Below are 18,592 nucleotides of genomic sequence, written 5' to 3' on the forward strand. Positions count from 1 at the left end.
ATTACGGACTCCTTCTCTGTGTTCAGAGCCACCCACTGTCGTTAGGTAGAACCAGGCTCTGGTTTCAAAGAAGTCCAACGTAGGCTGGTTTTTCCTGAAACTATACTTGGAAACATTTATGGAAGACAGTATAACATGAACTAACACTCACGTAGTGCCTGTTAGGTGCTTGTACTGTGCCAAGCACTTGGCAAATACTAGCTCACTTAATCCTTGCAACAAACTTACTAAGTGAACACTACAATATCTGTTCACTCATTATTATCTTTTGTTATGCCTATTTATTTTTATCTTTTTTAAAAAAACATTTATTGGGACGCCTGGGTGGCTCAGTCGTTAAGCGTCTGCCTTCCGCTCAGGTCATGATCCCGGGGTCCTGGGATCGAGCTCCGCATCGGGCTCCCTGCTCAGTGGGGAGCCTGCTTCTCCCTCTCCCTCTGCTGCTCCCCCTGCTTGTGCTCTCTCTCTCTGACAAATAAATAAAAATCTTAAAAAAAAAACACATTTATTTATTTGAGAGAGAGAGACAGAGCATGAACAGGGGGGAGGAGGCAGAGGGAGAGGGAGAAGCAGACTCCGTGCTGAGCAGGGAGCCTGATGTGGGACTCATCCCAGGACCCTGAGATCATGACCTGAGCTGAAGACTTAACTGACTGAGCCATCCAGGTGCCCCTGTTATGCCTATTTAAAGATGGAGAAACTGAGGCCGAAACTGTAACACATTTACTAACTTGTCCACAAAGCTGCAAAAGCTGCCTGGTCTTAGCCATTATGGCCCACTGCCTGCCAGGATACATAACTGGCATTGCTGAGAAAGAGGCATCAGAGAGGAAGTCAGGAGATTTTGTTATCTTGAATCATCATTTTGCTTCTTTTGGCCTCAGCTTTCTTATCTATATAATGGCAGTGTCCAGTCAAAAGGTCTTTACGATCCCTTGCTTCTTCATCATTCTTTTAGAGAATTTCCAAAGTTATTTTGGACAAGTAGTAAGTAATAAATAAGAAATACAAAGTATTTTATGTCCTTTAAAAATGTTGTTTTAAGCTTAACTTCACCAGGACAATGTTAATAGAATAGCTGAGAATTTAAACCTCAAACCTTTAAACTTCCACAAATGGTAGCCCTAAATCAACATGAATTGGCTGATTAGGAACATTGTGATTATGAAATTCTGAAAGGCTTTACATAACAAATAATAGTACATTTGATTTGTGTACTCATTTAATTTTGGAGAGTGGAAGTAATAAAATGAAAATATGATGTGGATAGGTAAAAAAAAAGTGCCCTAATACATAGCTACATACAGAGTGAGAGAAAAAAAAGGAAAAAGCATGTATTATGTATCTGCCAACAAGCATGATTAGACTCTGATGCTGTGTTCACTTTGAGAGGGTTCCACTCTATCTAATTATTAGGTTCATTTCCTTTTTTGTTGCCCTGATACAACATGCCCCAGAAGCCTGAGAACGTCAGTGCCATATGGGAGCTTCCAGGGCTGAGGCTAGCGCCAGCAGGCTGCTCATTGAGTACCATCTCACCTGACATTCTACGCTTCTGTAATGAGAAAGAGTGTGACCTAAGGTGTGGGGACGGGGAACAGACCAGCAAACCAAAAAGAGGGGGTTACACTACATGCTGGCTCGGAGACTGGTAATGGAGACTTACAGGCGGATTCTGGCTCAGAAGGTTTGATTAACTATTACTTCCATTTATATATTTTGTTGCCCTGCTTTCACTTTCACAGTTTAAATTAGTGCAAAGTGGATTCTTTACTGCAAAGCTACCATTTTCTGTGTTTCTTAGTGAAGCTATAAAAAAAAGGTAATATTTTAGTGATTGGACTTATGGCTCTCATCTCATCTATCCTTTATGCAACAATTCCTTTATTTTGATTATACTTACTGTTATAATGTAAGGTGAAAATTTAAAATAAATATATGATAAAAAATGGCCACTGAAAGCAGTAACCAAATGATCAAAATGGCCTTGAAATGAATCCGTGTAGATTTTTAAGATGCGCAAGTTCAGGAAGTAATGCAGTAATTGGCAAAAGTTAACACAAGTCCTTTCATAAATTACATAGATAACGTAATTAGCATTTCCAAGCCTATTGCATTCCCCCCCATAAGCTTTTTAAAATTCCATCTTGTTTCCCAATATAACATAAAATGTTGGTTCCTTCATATTATTATTATTATTATTATTATTATATTTAGAAGAGAGTTCTTTACATTAAGTAATAAAACAGTTTTAAGGAAAGTTAGCTTCCAACCACACTGGAGGGAAATTTCATACTGCCCTCTTAACATATGCTGGAAGAGATCACAAATTTATGACTGACCAAGATAAAAATCACCAAACGGAGTCCATTTCAGGGGGGGATTAGACGAATCTCCCTGCCCCCTTTACTGAATATACCAAGATAACGTGGCTAATTTGAATTCTGTCCAAAAATCCTAGTTTTTGTCTAGAGTTCTGTGTGGAGACCGTATTACTGAAACCCAAATACAGCACTTGTTTTAGCTACTGCTTTTTTCTTTTATTTGGATAACAGTGGCTACTACAGGACTTATTTTTTTGCAGGGGGCGGGGGGGTTGTTTTCAGTGAATTTAAAACACACCTGAATATTCCAAAGTCCACAAAACAAAAGAAGAACAATAAAACACTACCCAGGAATGTATCACTGAAATTAAAAACAAAACAAAGCAAAACACCCTGCAATTTTTTCTAGTGACCGTATCATGAGCTGGGAAGGTCTGAGGAAATCTCCGACCCAACTGCCTAATTACACGGGAAAGGGCTAGAACATGTTTCTTGGATTGCAAAGAGGGAGAATTGGAATAAAAAAACAGTTTGTTTTCGCGTCACCAAGCCCTGGACGCAAGGAGCATAAAGGGATTGCTATTTTTCACCTTGTGGTCTCTTTAGACGGTCTTTTGCTCCTTCATCTAAACTCATTATCACAACGAGTACTGTTTGGTTTAAAAAGGGGTGGGGGAGAAGACCAGGAAATCCAGGTGCTTCGGAAAAGGACTGATGTCTTGTAGCTGTGATTCTCTCTGTCACTGTGTTAAGTCGTGCTGTTGTTCTGAAACCAGGCACACGATTTCTCCCTCTTTGTAGCCTCCAAACACACCCAGCACACAGAGGCAGCTGGGCATGCATTTTGGATACACACTGAGATTGGTCTGGATGCAGACACAGGGATAAGGGAGGAAGAGCAGCCTGATGACACCGTAGCAAGCATCTTCCTGAAATGCAGTTTTGACAAGATGAGGACACCCTCTTCTTCCTCACAAGTACATGTCTAATGTTTTGCCAAAAATCTCTAGAAAAACCAACCTTAAACACTGTATTATTGCAGCCTTTCCCTCGGAAGCACTTTTTATTCAGTGTTCTCTCTGAGGAGCAAATCCCTTACGCTGGCTAACCTGGCTTTTAAAAAATTCTATCCATTAAAAACAAAGAAGCAAAGCAAACCGAAACATCTTTCTTGAAAAAATGGGAAGGAGATTTCATGAAGGAGGTAGCTGGTTGGCATGTCGCAGCGGGAAGAGCAGCTACACCCAGATGAGGTCCTAAGCGTGTACGGCTTGCTCAGTACTCCGCTCGGTACTACTAGAGGGGAAACACACACACACTCGCATCAGCACTCCTGGTGATTTTAAGAAATAAAGAAGGCTGCAAGGTGACGCTACGAGAGAGGGCAAGCACATTTTCTTTCTTAGATTGCAATTACTCCTGGCAACATTTAATGTGACACATTCCTATGCCAGGGAAAGGATTTGCAGTCATTTAGAAATGCAGTTACTCCTACACCCATCGCTTTCATACATCCATGTGGTGACGCGCCTCTCATTTAGGCTACTTTATATATGGTTTTCTGATATTAAATCATCCAAATAGCAGAAGATCTTACCTTCCCAGCTCTTCTCATCACACAATGCAGTCAGGTCGAGCTCAGGCACTTCGGAGACAAAGCTCTCCTGCTGGTCATCGGCATCTTGAGTCCTCTGCAGTTTGGTGTCAGGTACGCTGGGATGCTCCTGAATCTTCATTGTGGGGCTCTGTAATAACAGCACAATGTCTCCAAATACCTGCTGCTCACCAAAACCCACAAACGTCTGTAGCAATTCCTCTCCTTCTGGATGAAACCTCCCAAGCTGTGGCGGTGGATGCACCCAGCCCAGAAATCAAAATCATAGCTTGATGCCCCCTGGATCCTAGCTGGCCACTTGCATGCAAAAAGCAACCGTTCATCTGTGCTCCTTTAACTTTTCTTCTGTGAGAAAGGCAAGAGGATTTCCACGAGCTGCTGCTCTGGGTAACTGCAGGTAGCTGACAGTCTTGATGGTTACTGACTGGGGCCGGGAAGGAGGGGAAGGAGTTTGTGTTTCCTTAAAGGAGTAGGGCTCTGCAGACCGTAAACAACAAGAAAAATCCTGCTACTGCTGTTGCTAAGGCTGGGGAAGCAACACGGTGTCTCCTGCGTGCAGACTTCTTTGCCCCTTAGGGGAACAGTCCTGCAAGGCCGGGAACAGAGGCTGTGTGCACGAATGCTCTCCTGCTGGCCCCGGCAGGCTTAGATCAATTAAGCGGGGCTAGCTGCACAGTCCCAGATTTCCTGTGGTTGTTTTCGCCCCAAGTGTGGGGAGGACAGACTATTTATGGAGGAGCGCTGGGCATTAAAGCATTGTTGCGCAAATTCAAACAGCACAGGGGTTTGGCGGCTCATCTGGGCTAGCAGTAAGGAATACGGACTCTGGAAATGAGCCAAAATTACACAGGCAGCAGGACTTTTTTTTTTTTTTTAAAGTAAAAAAACCAAGAACTGGCAAGTCAGCAATGCATAATTTATATCTTACAAATGTCCCAACTGTCACTTGTTTTCCTACAAGTCATCTAGTCTGAATATTAAATACTCAGCTACACTTGGTTTTGCTCGTTGGGGGCACCTACACCCAGGCTGAGATATCTGGGGGATGGGAAAACCCTCTCCCAAAGGCTGCTATTTTAACTAAGTGATTTTATGTGAACAAAATTTGCATTGAAATTCATTCTTTTTTTCCTTGCTCTTTTGGCATCTTGTAAACCCAACCACTGTCACTTTCCCTTCTCTCCTAAGATTATAAACACAAGTGTTTACTCACAAATATTCTTCTCAAGTAGCACAGATCTGTACAAAAGATTTTCTTGGAGAATAACTGGAAATTTATTTTAGCAAATATAATAAAAGAAAAAAACCCAAACATCTGGAAGTCATAAATGATTCCATTAATGCATATGAAATGCTCTTCTGCTTAAAATAAGCACTATTAAGACTTCAGCTACTTTTAATAGCTATTCAACCCACTTTGATATCACCAGGGAATAGACGGGGCTTTTACTATTGTATTTCCACAAAATGATGCGCAAGGACTGGTATTTTCTTCACCACATTGGGAATACAGTTCATGATGAGCTACCAAAGTCAGATGAAAACGCCAGGTAAAACTGGGGCTTTAAGATACTTTCAAAATGCTGCTTGTCTGTTGGGGGAAAAAATCGAGTATGCATTTATGCCATAAAAGTTATTTGTTCCTTGAGCTGAATCTTAAGTGGACCAGGGCTGAATGACCAAATCTGGCACTCAGCTTATTAAGAGCTATAGGGTCAGTCACCAACCGTGTGTGTGTGTGTATGTGTGTGTGCGTGCACGCATCTGTGTGTTAGAACCTGCACACCGCAAATACACATTTTCTCAAAAAAGATTTCTAACACTTGTTCCACTTAGAGACATACAAAAAGGAAGGCTATAAGAAATATGATTCCATACTGTAAGCCCAGCATGTTGTCCCTGAGGAGTGTTTTTTGGCCCCTGACACTGCACTACAGTGGGACGGACAGGGATCTTTCTAACAAGCAGACCTGCGTGGCTGATATTCACTGCGCTTGGTGCTCGGGCTGAGCTGCTTCACTTCTTTGAGCCTCCATTTCTTAATCTGTGAAATGGCATGAACAATTCCAATCTAGCAAGGTTCCTTTGAAGATCTGGGAAAAGGTATGCAAGGCCACTAGCACAGTGCCTGGAGCATAAGATACACACAGGTGAGGCCCTCAGTCTTTTCATCATCTAGGCACCATAAGAAGATGAGGAAAACACTGCCACATCTCAAAGTACCAGGGAGAGGTGTTGGAGACGAACCATGTTCAACAGCAACTCAAGGGGAACCGTGCTACCTCGAAGAGGGGAGTTCCAGATGCATGATGAACAAACAGAGAAAAGAGCCACTCAGGGTCCCACCATGAGTCAGCAACAGCGATTTTGTTTTGGGGACAGTGTGGGTGAGAGGGGTTAGGAGGAGGAGCAGATGCAGAGGCAGGCACCCTGGGGTTTGCTGGTCATAGCAGGGGAGGACAGGATGGAGGGATGGCAGGTGATAAGGGCATCGGATGAGCGGACGCTGGACTGAGAAAGGCCTTGTATGCTCGGCTAAGTTTGGATTTTAGCCTGTAGTTGATAAAGGAAAGCCACGGAAGGATTTTAGAAACAGAGTAACAATGGTGAAATGTGTTTTCCAGGCTGAGGCCTTGCAGATGGGAGTGAATGCTGGTGGGAAGACCTACAGGCCTAAGCACTGGGTTCTGCAGGCAGCCTGTGTCCCTTCCCAACGCCAGACACTGGCTTTGCTTCCTGCCACGCCTGTGTTCCCTCAGGGCACTTGGAGTCCTGTGGTGCTTGACACGACACATGTGAAAAGCTGAAACACATACACACTAATGTAAAAATGTGTACTTTTTATGATTGCTCCATCTGTATTAGCACCCATTTCAAAGGAAATTGAGATTATAATTTTTTTTCTGCATCTGAATTAGTATCCATTTTAAAGAAAACTAAAATTAGAAAATTAATTTTTCCCCTCCAAAATACACAGATTTCTTCATTCCTTCTATGACATGGTTTGGTGCACCCCCTCTGTGCTGGGCATTGTGAGCCATGCAAGCTCCCTACACTGAGAGAGCTGGTATTTTGTGGAAGAGGTTCAGGAATGCTCAGTGGGGTTCTGAGGGCAGTTGACTTGGGCGCAGTACAACAACAGACCATCTTGTGGATTAGTCAGCTGCCCTTCACAGTGTTCAGATGAAGTCTGGGAGTCGGGCATGTGGGAGAGGGAGAGATTACCGCCCTGGGTAGGAGGCTGGAATAGACAACCCCTAAGATTCTATTATTCTAACGAAGAGAATCAGGTCAAAAGTTTATTAGTTTATTCATATGTGTATATATATATATATCACATGGTGTGTATATATATATATATATATATCACATGATATAACAGGGCCACTGTGTGCTAGAGACACGAAGATAATATTTACTCATTTATTCAACTAATAATTTTTGCATACCTACTACATGCTAGACAGTTTTCTAACACTGGAGATACTTCAGAGGACAAAATAAAGTCTGTCCTAATGAATCTTATAGGAAGTGACAGTAAACAAAGAAAAAATGTCAGATAGTGACATGAACTATGGAGAAAAATAAAGCAGAGTAAGAGAGATGATGGAGGTGGGGGCCATGGTCTGCTATTTTCTATCTGGTGGTCAGGAAAGGCCTTTCTTATGAGGTGACATATAAGCAGAGATATGAAGGAAATGTGGGAGTGAGCCATCAATGGGAAGAGCATTCCAGGAAGAAGGAAAGCAAATGCAAAGGCCCTGAGGCATGGTCACTGTGTAGAGATCACTGTATGTGCAGTCACCATGTAAGGGTGTTTAGGATGTGCCACATATAACAGGGTATCACTCACACTATAGACCTATGTTCACCCGCATAAGCTTCTGGACTTTCTGGCTGATTTCCTACACAGCAGGGGAAGGGTCTCTGCTGCATCAACCACACCAGCTTGCATAGCACGGACACGTTGGCCCAGCACTCGCCAGCGCATCCACACGCTCGGCTCTGTCCTGCTGTGCCGTGATCAGTCCCTGTGGTTACTGCTCTTTTACCTGCCTGCTGCTCCTGGAGGCCTGGTTCCCAATTTCCGGCCTCACGGGTCTCACCAGAACCTGCCGCGGTTGCCGCGCTGGGGGATGCAGCGTGGGCTGCTGGTGTGGGCCCGGGGCTTATGTGCATATGGGCGCTAGGGCTGCTGCTCCGTGGCCACCCACGCTGAAGCTGTTCAGGCTCTGCAGCAGTACCCCAGCATGAAATCTACTCTTCCCTCAAGGACTCATCAGCCTAGACTGGGGCGGGGTCCCTCTCCAGACTGTTCCCCACTCTCTCCTCATGCTTGTCCTATAGCACTGCCCTGGTCTACTTGCTTGTCCGCTGCTTCTCTTAGGTCGTTCATGTTCAAATGTGAAGAACATTCTCAAATACCAAAATATTTCCGGTTTCAACTTTTGTTGTTTACACATCTTATGTCTTCAGTTAAATCACAGAGTAAATGAATTACAGCGGTCCCCCTTATCTGGGGGGATACATTCCAAGACACCCAGGAGATGCCTAAAACTGAGGATAGTGCTGAACCCTACAGACACTCTGCTTTTTCCTATATATACACACCTGTGATAAAGTTTAATTGATACATTAGGCACAGTAAGATGAACAATAACTACTAATAAATAGAACAATTATAATATACTGTAATAGAAGTTATGTGAATGTGGTCTCTCTCTCAAAACATCTTTACTCTGCTCGCCTTTCTTCTTGTGATGGTGTGAGATGGTAAAACACCTACGTGATGAGATGAAGGGAGGAGAATGACGTAGGCGCTGTGATGCAGCGTTGGGCTACTAGTGACCTTCAGATGGTATGTCAGAAGGACAATCATCTGCTTCTGGACCATGGCTGACCAGGGGTAACTGAGACCACAGAAAGTGAAACCACAGATAATGGAGGACTACTGCAATTTCACAATTTTCAATTCAGGGATCCTTGTGCTGCAAGGTCACACACCAAACCCCTGTCAAAAATGATGTACCATACAAAAACACACTACATCTTCATGGCTCTTAGGAGAGACAAATATGGTATGGCAGATAGGGGATGGGCAGAGATCTGAGTTTCAGTACCAGCTGACCGGATGCAAGATCTTGAATGAAAACCTCTCTGTACTTTGGCTTCCTTTTTTTAAAGCTTTGTTTTTTCTGTCACACAAGTGTAAGACTTCATAGAGTTGTTATGAAGATTAAATGAAAAACATGTATAAAAATGGCTAGCCCATAGTAACTGAGAAAAAAACGCTATTTCCAATTATTTACTACCTCCCTTTCACATTCATTCATCTGCAAGTATTTACTGAACACATACTATGTCCTAGGCAGTGGGATTACAGGAATTAACGAGGTATGGAATTTAGTGTGGAAGGAAGACACTGAACGTATAAGTGCCCACGTCACACATGTTATAACAGAAAAAAACAGGCCGCTAGGGAGCCAGTACTCAGAGAGCTCACCTTGCCTGGGGCTTCAGGTGATAGCCCATGTTCAGGTCAAGGAACCGCTAACTAGGGGCGCCTGGGTGGCTCAGTCGTTAAGCATCTGCCTTCGGCTCGGGTCGTGATCCTAGGGTCCTGGGATCGAGCCCCGCATCGGGCTCCCTGCTCGGCGGGAAGCCTGTTTCTCCCTCTCCCACTCCCCCTGCCTGTGTTCCATCTCTCGCTGTCTCTGTCAAATAAATAAAAATCTTAAAAAAAAAAAAGAAAAAAGGAACCGCTAACTATTAGTCTACTCACCTGATCTTTGTCAAGACTTGCCCCTGTCTAACTGGACCTGGCTTTTCCAATCCTCAGACTTCACTGATCTTGCTCCTCCCCTGACTTCAAATAGGTGGTGAATTTTTGTTCCGTCCCTTCTCCCTCCCTGCACAGGATATAAATGAGTAGCCTAAGAGCTTACCAGAGCCAGGAGCGATGAGATCAGAGAGTGTACTGTGTAATGCAGTTTGCACAGGAAGGAACCACGCAGCGTTAATACAAGAACCACATGGAACCATAAACATTTACTGTTTGGCCTGACAATAAAGGAAAGTGGACATAACAGAGTTCCAAAATTCATGTGAATTGCAAAGCTTCCGTAGCCTTTAGAGACTGGATGAAATGGGAAGTGAATCTAAACAAATAGAGCTTTTAAATTATTCTGGTTCTAACATTAAAACCAGTAACAAAATCCTAATGCTTCCATGGAATACAGTGAAGTTGAAATAACACAGTGATTCATTTCATAAGTACTTGTTGACAGGATATTTCAGAATTTATCTCAAACCTGCTCAGGGCACATAAAAGCCTACACTTAAGATGTTTGATAATTAATATTAATGCTCAGTCTTGATTGGAAAGCCTTGTCTTCTCTCTTTCTCTTTCTCCCTTCTTTTACTTTTGTTTTGAAGGAGGATAAAAAAGGGAAATGGTCTTTTGTTTATTATGAATGTCTTACTTGTTATCAAAGGTATGCTTCTAAGCTCTTCTTTTTTTTTTAAGCTCTTCTAAGTAGTAGGCTTAGAAAGCATAATGTAAAAATATTGCAAAAGAATTTAACACTTCATTAACCTTATACTTCTGACATAAAATGACCTCGCCCAAATAAGGTAATACCCTTCTAAGCACTCAATAATTCTTACAGGTTTTGCTTTCTTGATAAAGAGATTAAATATAAGGTTACAGTTTTAATATTCTGGACTTCATACAGAAGCATGAAATATTTCCAATCAGAAAATAACTCATCAGAAGGAATCAAATTGAAGCATAAGATTTAAGCTCAATTGTAAACAGAACTTTGAAAATCTGTATTTTCAGTGATATCTTTTGGAATCTAGAAATTGCTAGTTTTAAGGACGACCTTTCTCCTGGGTACTTCCAGATGTTCACTGAGCTTAAAAAGAAACAAAAGAACAAAGGCTCTGGACTCCAACATATTCAGGGAATAGGACGCTAGGCTCTTCCTTACATTAGTTCATTTCATACATCCCAAAAGGTATATTTTAATAAAATGCCCACCTTTCGAAAACCTACCCATAAAAATCATACTTTAATTTCACTGGCCATCTGAGATCTTGAGCAGATTCTCTTTTTGGGTAAGATTAGTTGATTAAAAAAACTAAAAAGATGTGCAACGAAGGGATATATCCATGCTCACTTTTCAACACATGCATTCAAACAAAAACACATCTAGGGCTGCAAAATGCTTATTTCAAAAATAAAGTCACAGTTGTGCCTGCATTTGCGTTTGAACTGCAGATTCTAAGACCAGCTTCTCTCTGCCTCTGTGTCCCTCTGAGGAGCATCTCTGAGACTGGGTTTAATGTTCCACATTCTAACGGAGATGCTAGTCAAAACAAGAAAGACCGACCACCTTTCCTCAATAGCTGGCATTTGTGGCCTTAATCTTACATGAATCTAAGAACTTACAAGGAAAATTTTAAAGGATGGTATTAATGACGACCAATTGTCTTCATGGAAAATGAAACTGGAAAGAGCCATCCACGGTGAGGATGTAAACACTGGCTTCTTAATCTCAGGCTACAGGAGACGTGAAATAAAACACCGCTTAGGCAGAATTCTAGGAGGGGTAACCAAAGTCTAGACTTATTTTTCATCTCTGAAATTTAGGAATTGTTGTGATAGTACCAGAACACCAGATTAACTATTTAGGTTGTTTAATAAGTTCTAGAAAGTGCTACACATATTAAGTAGTAAACAATGACATTGCACTGTAAACAAGGGAAAGGGCTTTAAAAATGGAAAACATCTTTTCACGGTCTGTCCCTAATAATTAAATATATATATCCTTTAGTGAAAAAAGCACATGCCTTCCCGAGTAGAAGCATCATCCCAATCTTGTGGAGTGATGTCTTGTTTTTCTCCTTTGGGGCAGTTGTAAAAGAAACCTGACACGGAGAGCTTAGGCTGGATTTTAACTCACTGCTTAATTTTATCTCCTAGCTGAACGTATGATGACGACCATGATTATTAATAGTGAATGCTTAAGGAGTGCCAGCAGTGGGCTGGGTGCTGATTGGCAACTGCACATGGCTGACACATGTAAGAATAGGACCTGGCACATGGAAGCAGGATTTGAGATTCTTTCCCCATGATTCATCCACCGCCATGGGAGCTGTCCACAAACATACCAAGGCAAACTGAGTTCAGCACAGATTTAGTTTGGGTGCCGCTTGGATTTATGAGTTAATGTTATGAAGTCCATCCACAAAGGCTGCTCTATACCCTTTTATCTCATAAAGGAGAACAGGCATAAAAGGGAGGAACTGAGAAGACCTCTCTAGGAGGCGGGCAAAGCAATTCTTCTTTAAAGTCACGTTCAATGGCGTGATGAGTAAGTGCTTGCTGTGAGCAGAGGAAAAGAGCAGAGAAAGGGTGAAACAAGAAGGAAAACAAAGCAACGCTATCATGGGGGAAACTGTGCTCTGAAAAAAGGTACCTGGTGTCAGGGAAAAAAATGTCAGCTGGATGCCTGGGTCCCAAGGAAGGAAGCTTAAAGGAGTGGGAAATAAGAGATGAAAGAGGAGGCTCAGCAGCTGTGAAGTCAGAAAGAGGAAGCATTCCCCTCCTATTACCTGGCTAGGCTGATGAAGTAGACATGACAAGAACTGAAGAGAGGGAAAAGGACGAGTCCACAGCACCAGCGGGGAGTGGCGGGGAGGTGGCGATTCATTCCCAGCAATTTTATGCCAAATTGTACACGAGGGTGCGTTTGTCTAAGAAGGGGGTCCACAGCTTTTAAAGTCTTAACCTCCGAGATTGTAGAATTCCAAGGCGGGTAGGGGACTGCAGCTGTTCACTGCCTTGTAGCTCCTAGCCCAGTACACATACACAGCAGGACTCAACAGATGCTCCTAACTCCATCAGTGAATTAGGACAATGTCCAATAAAGAATCACTGGGTTAGAGGGAGAGGTCTAGATATAATTCATATTTCAAGGGTCAGAATTCAAGAACAGGTTGAAAAAAGCTTTAAATCTTGTCCAAGGGAAAAACTGATAAAAATACTGAAAGAGGAGTTGGAGGCATTTGGATGTAGATTACACACACATACGTGAATGAAAAATGGGGCTGAGCACACCGAATGGAGGCCAGAGTTGGGAGCAAGGGAAATCACGTGGGGTCAGCATGGCGATGCCCTCAGAGAACGAGGAAGGTGGGAAATAACCGGAACTTGAAGATCTAGACAGCATAATGGAGGTAGATCTTTTTTCTCCATGGTTTACTTAAAATGAGACAAAACTCAGAAAACAAACTGGGTTTAATAACTCACACTGAGTTTATCTTAATTTGAAAATTAATGAGATAAATCTCGGTGACAGATCCACTTAATGCATTGCCTATTTATTGCAATCACTTAAAAATGCATAAAAACATGGAAAATCAAACCAGTAGCTTTGGCTTTTTGTTTTGTTTTATGGAAAATCTAAAGGGAACTCTCCATGTTGCTGAAGTTTCTCTTTGCAAGCAAAATAAAAGCATTTAAAAGCAAAAAGAATATGATTTCTCAAGGAATCTTTATGTTTCAGTATTTGCCTTTCTGATCAAACCCAGTCCTGTCAATCTCATTATCCCTTATTGACAGGCTAATAGTGCTTCACGTGTGCTCTCAGGAACGTATGGACAGCCCAGTTACAATCACAATTTTGTTAGCTACTCACCTCAAAATGCTGGGTATGTCTGCTGCCTTTTTCATCTTCTTTGCTATAAACAACAGCAACAACAAAATATCATAAAATGTCAGTTTTAGAACAATGCTTTTCATCCAGTGAAATTATGATTTCATTTATTTTAAAAGTAGGCTGAGTGGCTCTACATTAAATTCTTGTAAAATTCAGAAACAAGACAAAACAAAATATCAAAATAAAACAAAACTAGAAACACAACCACGAATGGGGTTATTTGTCTTTAATAGCACCACAGCAGATTTTCTATTCTAAGCATTTTCCTTGCTATAAAATACTACTGGTAAACATACAGACCTCTAATTCTATTCTTTCTAGTTCTTGTAATGCACATTGTATTAAGTGAAAAAAAAAAAAAAAGCAAGCTATTCATGCTCTTAGTAAGCAATGCGAGGAGCAAATGCTAAAATTACCTTTCATCGGACATCAGTTCAACATCGTCAGGTCCAGCCCTCTCATGAGATGGTGTGGAATTGAGGCTTTCCATATTCTGTAACAAAACAAATTGTAGGGGGGTGGGGCGATGGGTTAGCCCGGTGATGGGTATTAAGGAGGGCATGTATTGAATGAAGCACTGGGTGTTATACGCAAACAATGAATCATGGAACACTACATCAAAAACTAAAAATGTAATGTATGGTGACTAACATAATAAAATTAAAAAAATAAAAACAAACAACAACAACAACAACAACAACAAAACAAACTGTGGTTGCCCAGTAGGAATGGTAAGAAATATGCAACAGCCGATCCTCCTTTATTTAAAACAGAAAGATCAGACAATATGCTGGTATAAATGAATTCTAGTCCTCATATTTCTATCTTTGTTAAAACTAGTAAAACTATAAAAGTTTAGTATATGCTGCTTGCATAAAATTGGATGTTGAATTTTACCATCCCTTTAATGAAGATATCGGACACCATCACAAAATGATCATTGTATCCTATAATGTCCTTCTTAGATATCAGCCATACCTTACAGTTAAACATAACAAAACCCAGACTGTCAGAACATTAGGGTAGAATTAGAACTAGGACTGAGGAATCTGACCTTGAATCTTATCAGAAACCAATGTAACATTCATTGCTCATTTAACATATTTTCAGGATAAATTGCCAATATAATGTGGGATAACATATAGCTTGTACCCAAACTGTAAACTATCCATGAATAGAAATGGTGTTAACTTAAGAACCTTTCTTTCTGTGATATTTAATATTAATCCTTATAATAGCTAAGATGGAAAAAATATAAACAGGAAACTTACTTTGAATAGCATGTATTTCAGGCTGACCTAGAGGGCTTAATACTTATCAGGAGGCATACCTGTAAGGTTTTTGTGACATGGCCAATACTTTCTGAATACAATTCAGGTGACTGAGCACATCATAAGTAAGCCATCACCATGAAGGAAGATTACAAAAAAGCAAAAAGAGCTCATTTATATTCAGTAAACCAAAAAAAAAAAAAAAAAAAAAAAAAAAGCTTTTTTAAAAAAAAAAAAAAAAAAAAAAAAAAAAAAAAAAAGAGCTGCCTTAGAGATCTGAACCTGAATTTCATTGAACTCAAAGATTCATATCTGCTTTAAAAGGACATTAATAAGCACAATCCACCTATTCTAGGTCATCAGAATAACACATATTGAAGCAACATGTGTTCATCTACATATTTATAACCTCCCATCGTGAAAAACCCTTTACAAAGCAAATCTGATTAAGGTTCTCAATAATCCCATGAAATTGACATATATAAAAATCCTCACAAAATAAACACATAATTAGAGTAGAAAACTAATCTTTGGCTTGGTAGATGAGTGAATTGTTTTCCATTTATGTTGGTTTGGCCAACTTATCTGGAATTCTGAAAGTTTAAAACCCTGGGCTCTATCAGACAGTAGAAACAAAGGGAGACACAGCATAACGTAATAGAATGGTGGCTCTGGAGCCGGAATGTTTGGGTTTGAATCCTAGCTCTATTATTTACCAACTGTCTGACCCTACTTGACCCTCAATGTCCACATCTGGAAAATGGAGATGGCAATATTAACAGAATTACATAGGTGGCCTTGGAGATTAAAGGAAATAATGCACGTAAAGAACATGAATAATACCTGGTACATTTAAAGGATATTAGTTATTGTTGTTGATGCTATTATTATTTCTAAAACTATGAAATCCACCTCCCCCCAAATATTTCACTACTATTTCTCCAGTTAAGGTAATGCTCTAGACACTGGAAAGAGTGTCTGTGTCTGCCATTACTAAACACCAATTTACATGCTTAGATGATTTACACAGTTCATTTTAGAATGGATCTGAGAAATAAAAATTATGACAACATTCAATTATATTTACATTTTTATAACTCTAAAGTTTGAGTTAGAAGAGGCCTCTCTAAAATGGCCTCTTATAATTGCTATTACCTGAATGTGATCTTCCTGATAAAGGGGGTTATATCTATGACAAAGAATCTGTGTTTGTTCTCACTGGTGATCTTCAATAGATTATCAAAATCTTTAGTGTAAGATCTAGTGCAATAGCATTAGGTTTTTCTAAAGCTCTGAAACCTGAATTCCTAGGGAAAGCACAACCCTCTACCCTCAGATCATTTTAAAACAGTGTCAATGAAATACATTTTTAATTATATGCAAATGACTATTTCAGAATAAAAAAAAAATCTTCACATTAAGAGTAGGAAATATTCAGAAAGAGGGAAGAGAAAGTAAACCGTAGTAGTATTATATAAATTTAGATATTTCAGTAAGAAGATTTTTTTTCCCTATACAAAAAGAACCAAGATATAATTGCTTATAGGTTTTGAGAATTACAGAAAAAAGTTATGTTATACAATGGAAAGCTTTGCAAAAAGCAGTTGTAAAATGTGAGAAAGTCTGGCTGATCTCCAGGGTTAAAACTAGTAAGGAGTAACTTGGACTCCCTCCCCCACTCGCTTTTTAAAAAATGTTTGATCCCTATGTTTAAGAACTCCCCAAGAATCTGTTTTTTTATGGATGTAATCGACAAAGGGTGACTTTCATTCTTGTTCCATATTCCTCTTTAAGGCTTTATAATAATTCCAACTTTCATGTTGTCCACACATTGGAGACTGTTGAATATTCATGAGCTGCTTTCACTAACGCAGCAGGCAAGCACACCGCGTTCCTTCCTTCGCTAAGGCTGTTGCCCCTATACCTTTTGGACACAGGAACATGTGAAGAATGTGTTACAACTGGCAACCTATCTCAGCTTTCTTCAGAATGAAACAAACAAGGGTAGTAAAGGTCTCTGAACACAGTAGCAGAAGTACCTATTTCCATGGATGCAAAACATACAATAAATTCTGACTTCCATTCTTCGCCTAAGGTTAAGATAAAGAAAGAGATCAGGAATTCCCCTCACTTCAGTGAGAGGGGAGAAGGGGAAAATGGGATGTACAGGCCAAAAGAACAGCTGAAATGCAGAAGGCTTCCACTGTATGGGAAGAATGTTACTGGATTTCCAAATGTTCTGCAGCTATAATAGTACTTGCCTTAGGAGAAAATACGGATTCGATGCCTTCTGAAGGTTTTGAACTGTTTTATGTCCCAAACACTTCTCTAGGTGTGGTGAAAGAGGAGTTTATTAATGTTTGCACTTACGAAAGGTTAAAGTAATAAAACTCTTATAAAAATGTGTTACTGCATTAATTTTTACTTTAATTGGTCTTCTAAACTCAGGATCTTTTAAATGGGTAATTTTAAGAAAGAGCAAAGAACAGATTATGACTTTAAGAATAATTTAATGAAACTGCTTCTTGAATTGCATGAAAAAAAAAACATAAAGCTTAGTTTATAATCCATAAAATTCTGCTTAAGTTAAGTCTTACCAGTGACTTTCAAAACACACAGATGTGCTATGATAGAATTTAATTGGACAGTTTTTGGATGTCAGAAGGAACTGAATTTTAAGAACCACCCTCCTCGGGGCGCCTGGGTGGCTCAGTTGGTTAAGCGACTGCCTTCGGCTCAGGTCATGATCTCAGGGTCCTGGGATCGAGCCCCGCATCGGGCTCCCTGCTCCGCGGGAAGCCTGCTTCTCCCTCTCCCACTCCCCCTGTTTGTGTTCCCTCTCTCGCTGTCTCTCTCTCTGTCAAATAAATAAATAAAATCTTTAAAAAAAAAAAAAAAAAAAAAAAGAACCACCCTCCTCAATTATAAAAATAACCTCAAATCTAAAAAGAGCAAAATCCTTGAAAAACTTTGCTTTAGACTGTGGGATTTATTTTCAATTCTTCCCCTTGGCCCCCTGTCTGTTGTGGCATTGAAAGCTGGGCTCAAAACCTGTTTGACCACTGAAGCCCTTGAAAACACTTGGAGCAAAAACAAATTTGTCTTCTAAAGCTGTAAAATGCTGACAAGGCCTGTATAGAGGACACTGAAAAAAAAATGCTTTCCCTCCATATACAAATAGCTCAATCTGAAGGCTGCAGAGAACACTGGGAGTCAAAACAGGTTCATTATTCTAAACTTAGGCTCTAAGAGAAGGAAAATATTTGATATATTCTCATCAACAAAGGTTTAATGTGCATCTGAGTTTCTTTTTGTACCCTTTAGTACATTTTATGTTTTATTGCTTAAAGCAACTGTATAACTTAATCCATATTTAAGAAGAACTATTGTTAGGATACGAGGATGCTGATAGAACTTGCTAACTATCCACCCAAATCCACTCTACCTTCCTTCCAGAAATGATGTAGCCACATGCCCAGCAACAACGCATTCCCCAGTCTCTCCGGCAATGAAATATGGCCATGTGACCGACTCCTCTCCAACAGGATGCGCGATACAATGTGTGTGGGTTCTAGGCCTGGCCAATAAACTACCCCAGCAGGTACATTCCTCAATGCTCATGCTCTCCTTCTGTGAGCTGGAAAGGAGATGAAAACC

General features: G+C 40.5%; 1 protein-coding gene across 9 annotated transcripts in view; it reads right to left on the minus strand.

Moving 5' to 3' along the window:
• FAM13A (family with sequence similarity 13 member A) overlaps window positions 1–18,592 on the minus strand; it is a 417,768-nt gene that overhangs the window by 32,419 nt on the left and 366,757 nt on the right. For all 9 annotated transcript variants that reach the window (XM_032400810.1, XM_032400809.1, XM_032400806.1 and 6 more), the window contains 3 exons: window positions 14,081–14,157; window positions 13,644–13,686; window positions 3,922–4,069 (listed from right to left, as the gene is read on the minus strand). In XM_032400810.1, coding sequence (XP_032256701.1) covers window positions 3,922–4,069; window positions 13,644–13,686; window positions 14,081–14,157 — 268 coding nt within the window. The remainder of the gene's footprint in view (window positions 1–3,921; window positions 4,070–13,643; window positions 13,687–14,080; window positions 14,158–18,592) is intronic.

Source organism: Phoca vitulina, unplaced genomic scaffold (genome assembly GCF_004348235.1).
Source record: "Phoca vitulina isolate PV1807 unplaced genomic scaffold, GSC_HSeal_1.0 scaffold3, whole genome shotgun sequence".
Classification (NCBI taxonomy): domain Eukaryota; kingdom Metazoa; phylum Chordata; class Mammalia; order Carnivora; family Phocidae; genus Phoca; species Phoca vitulina.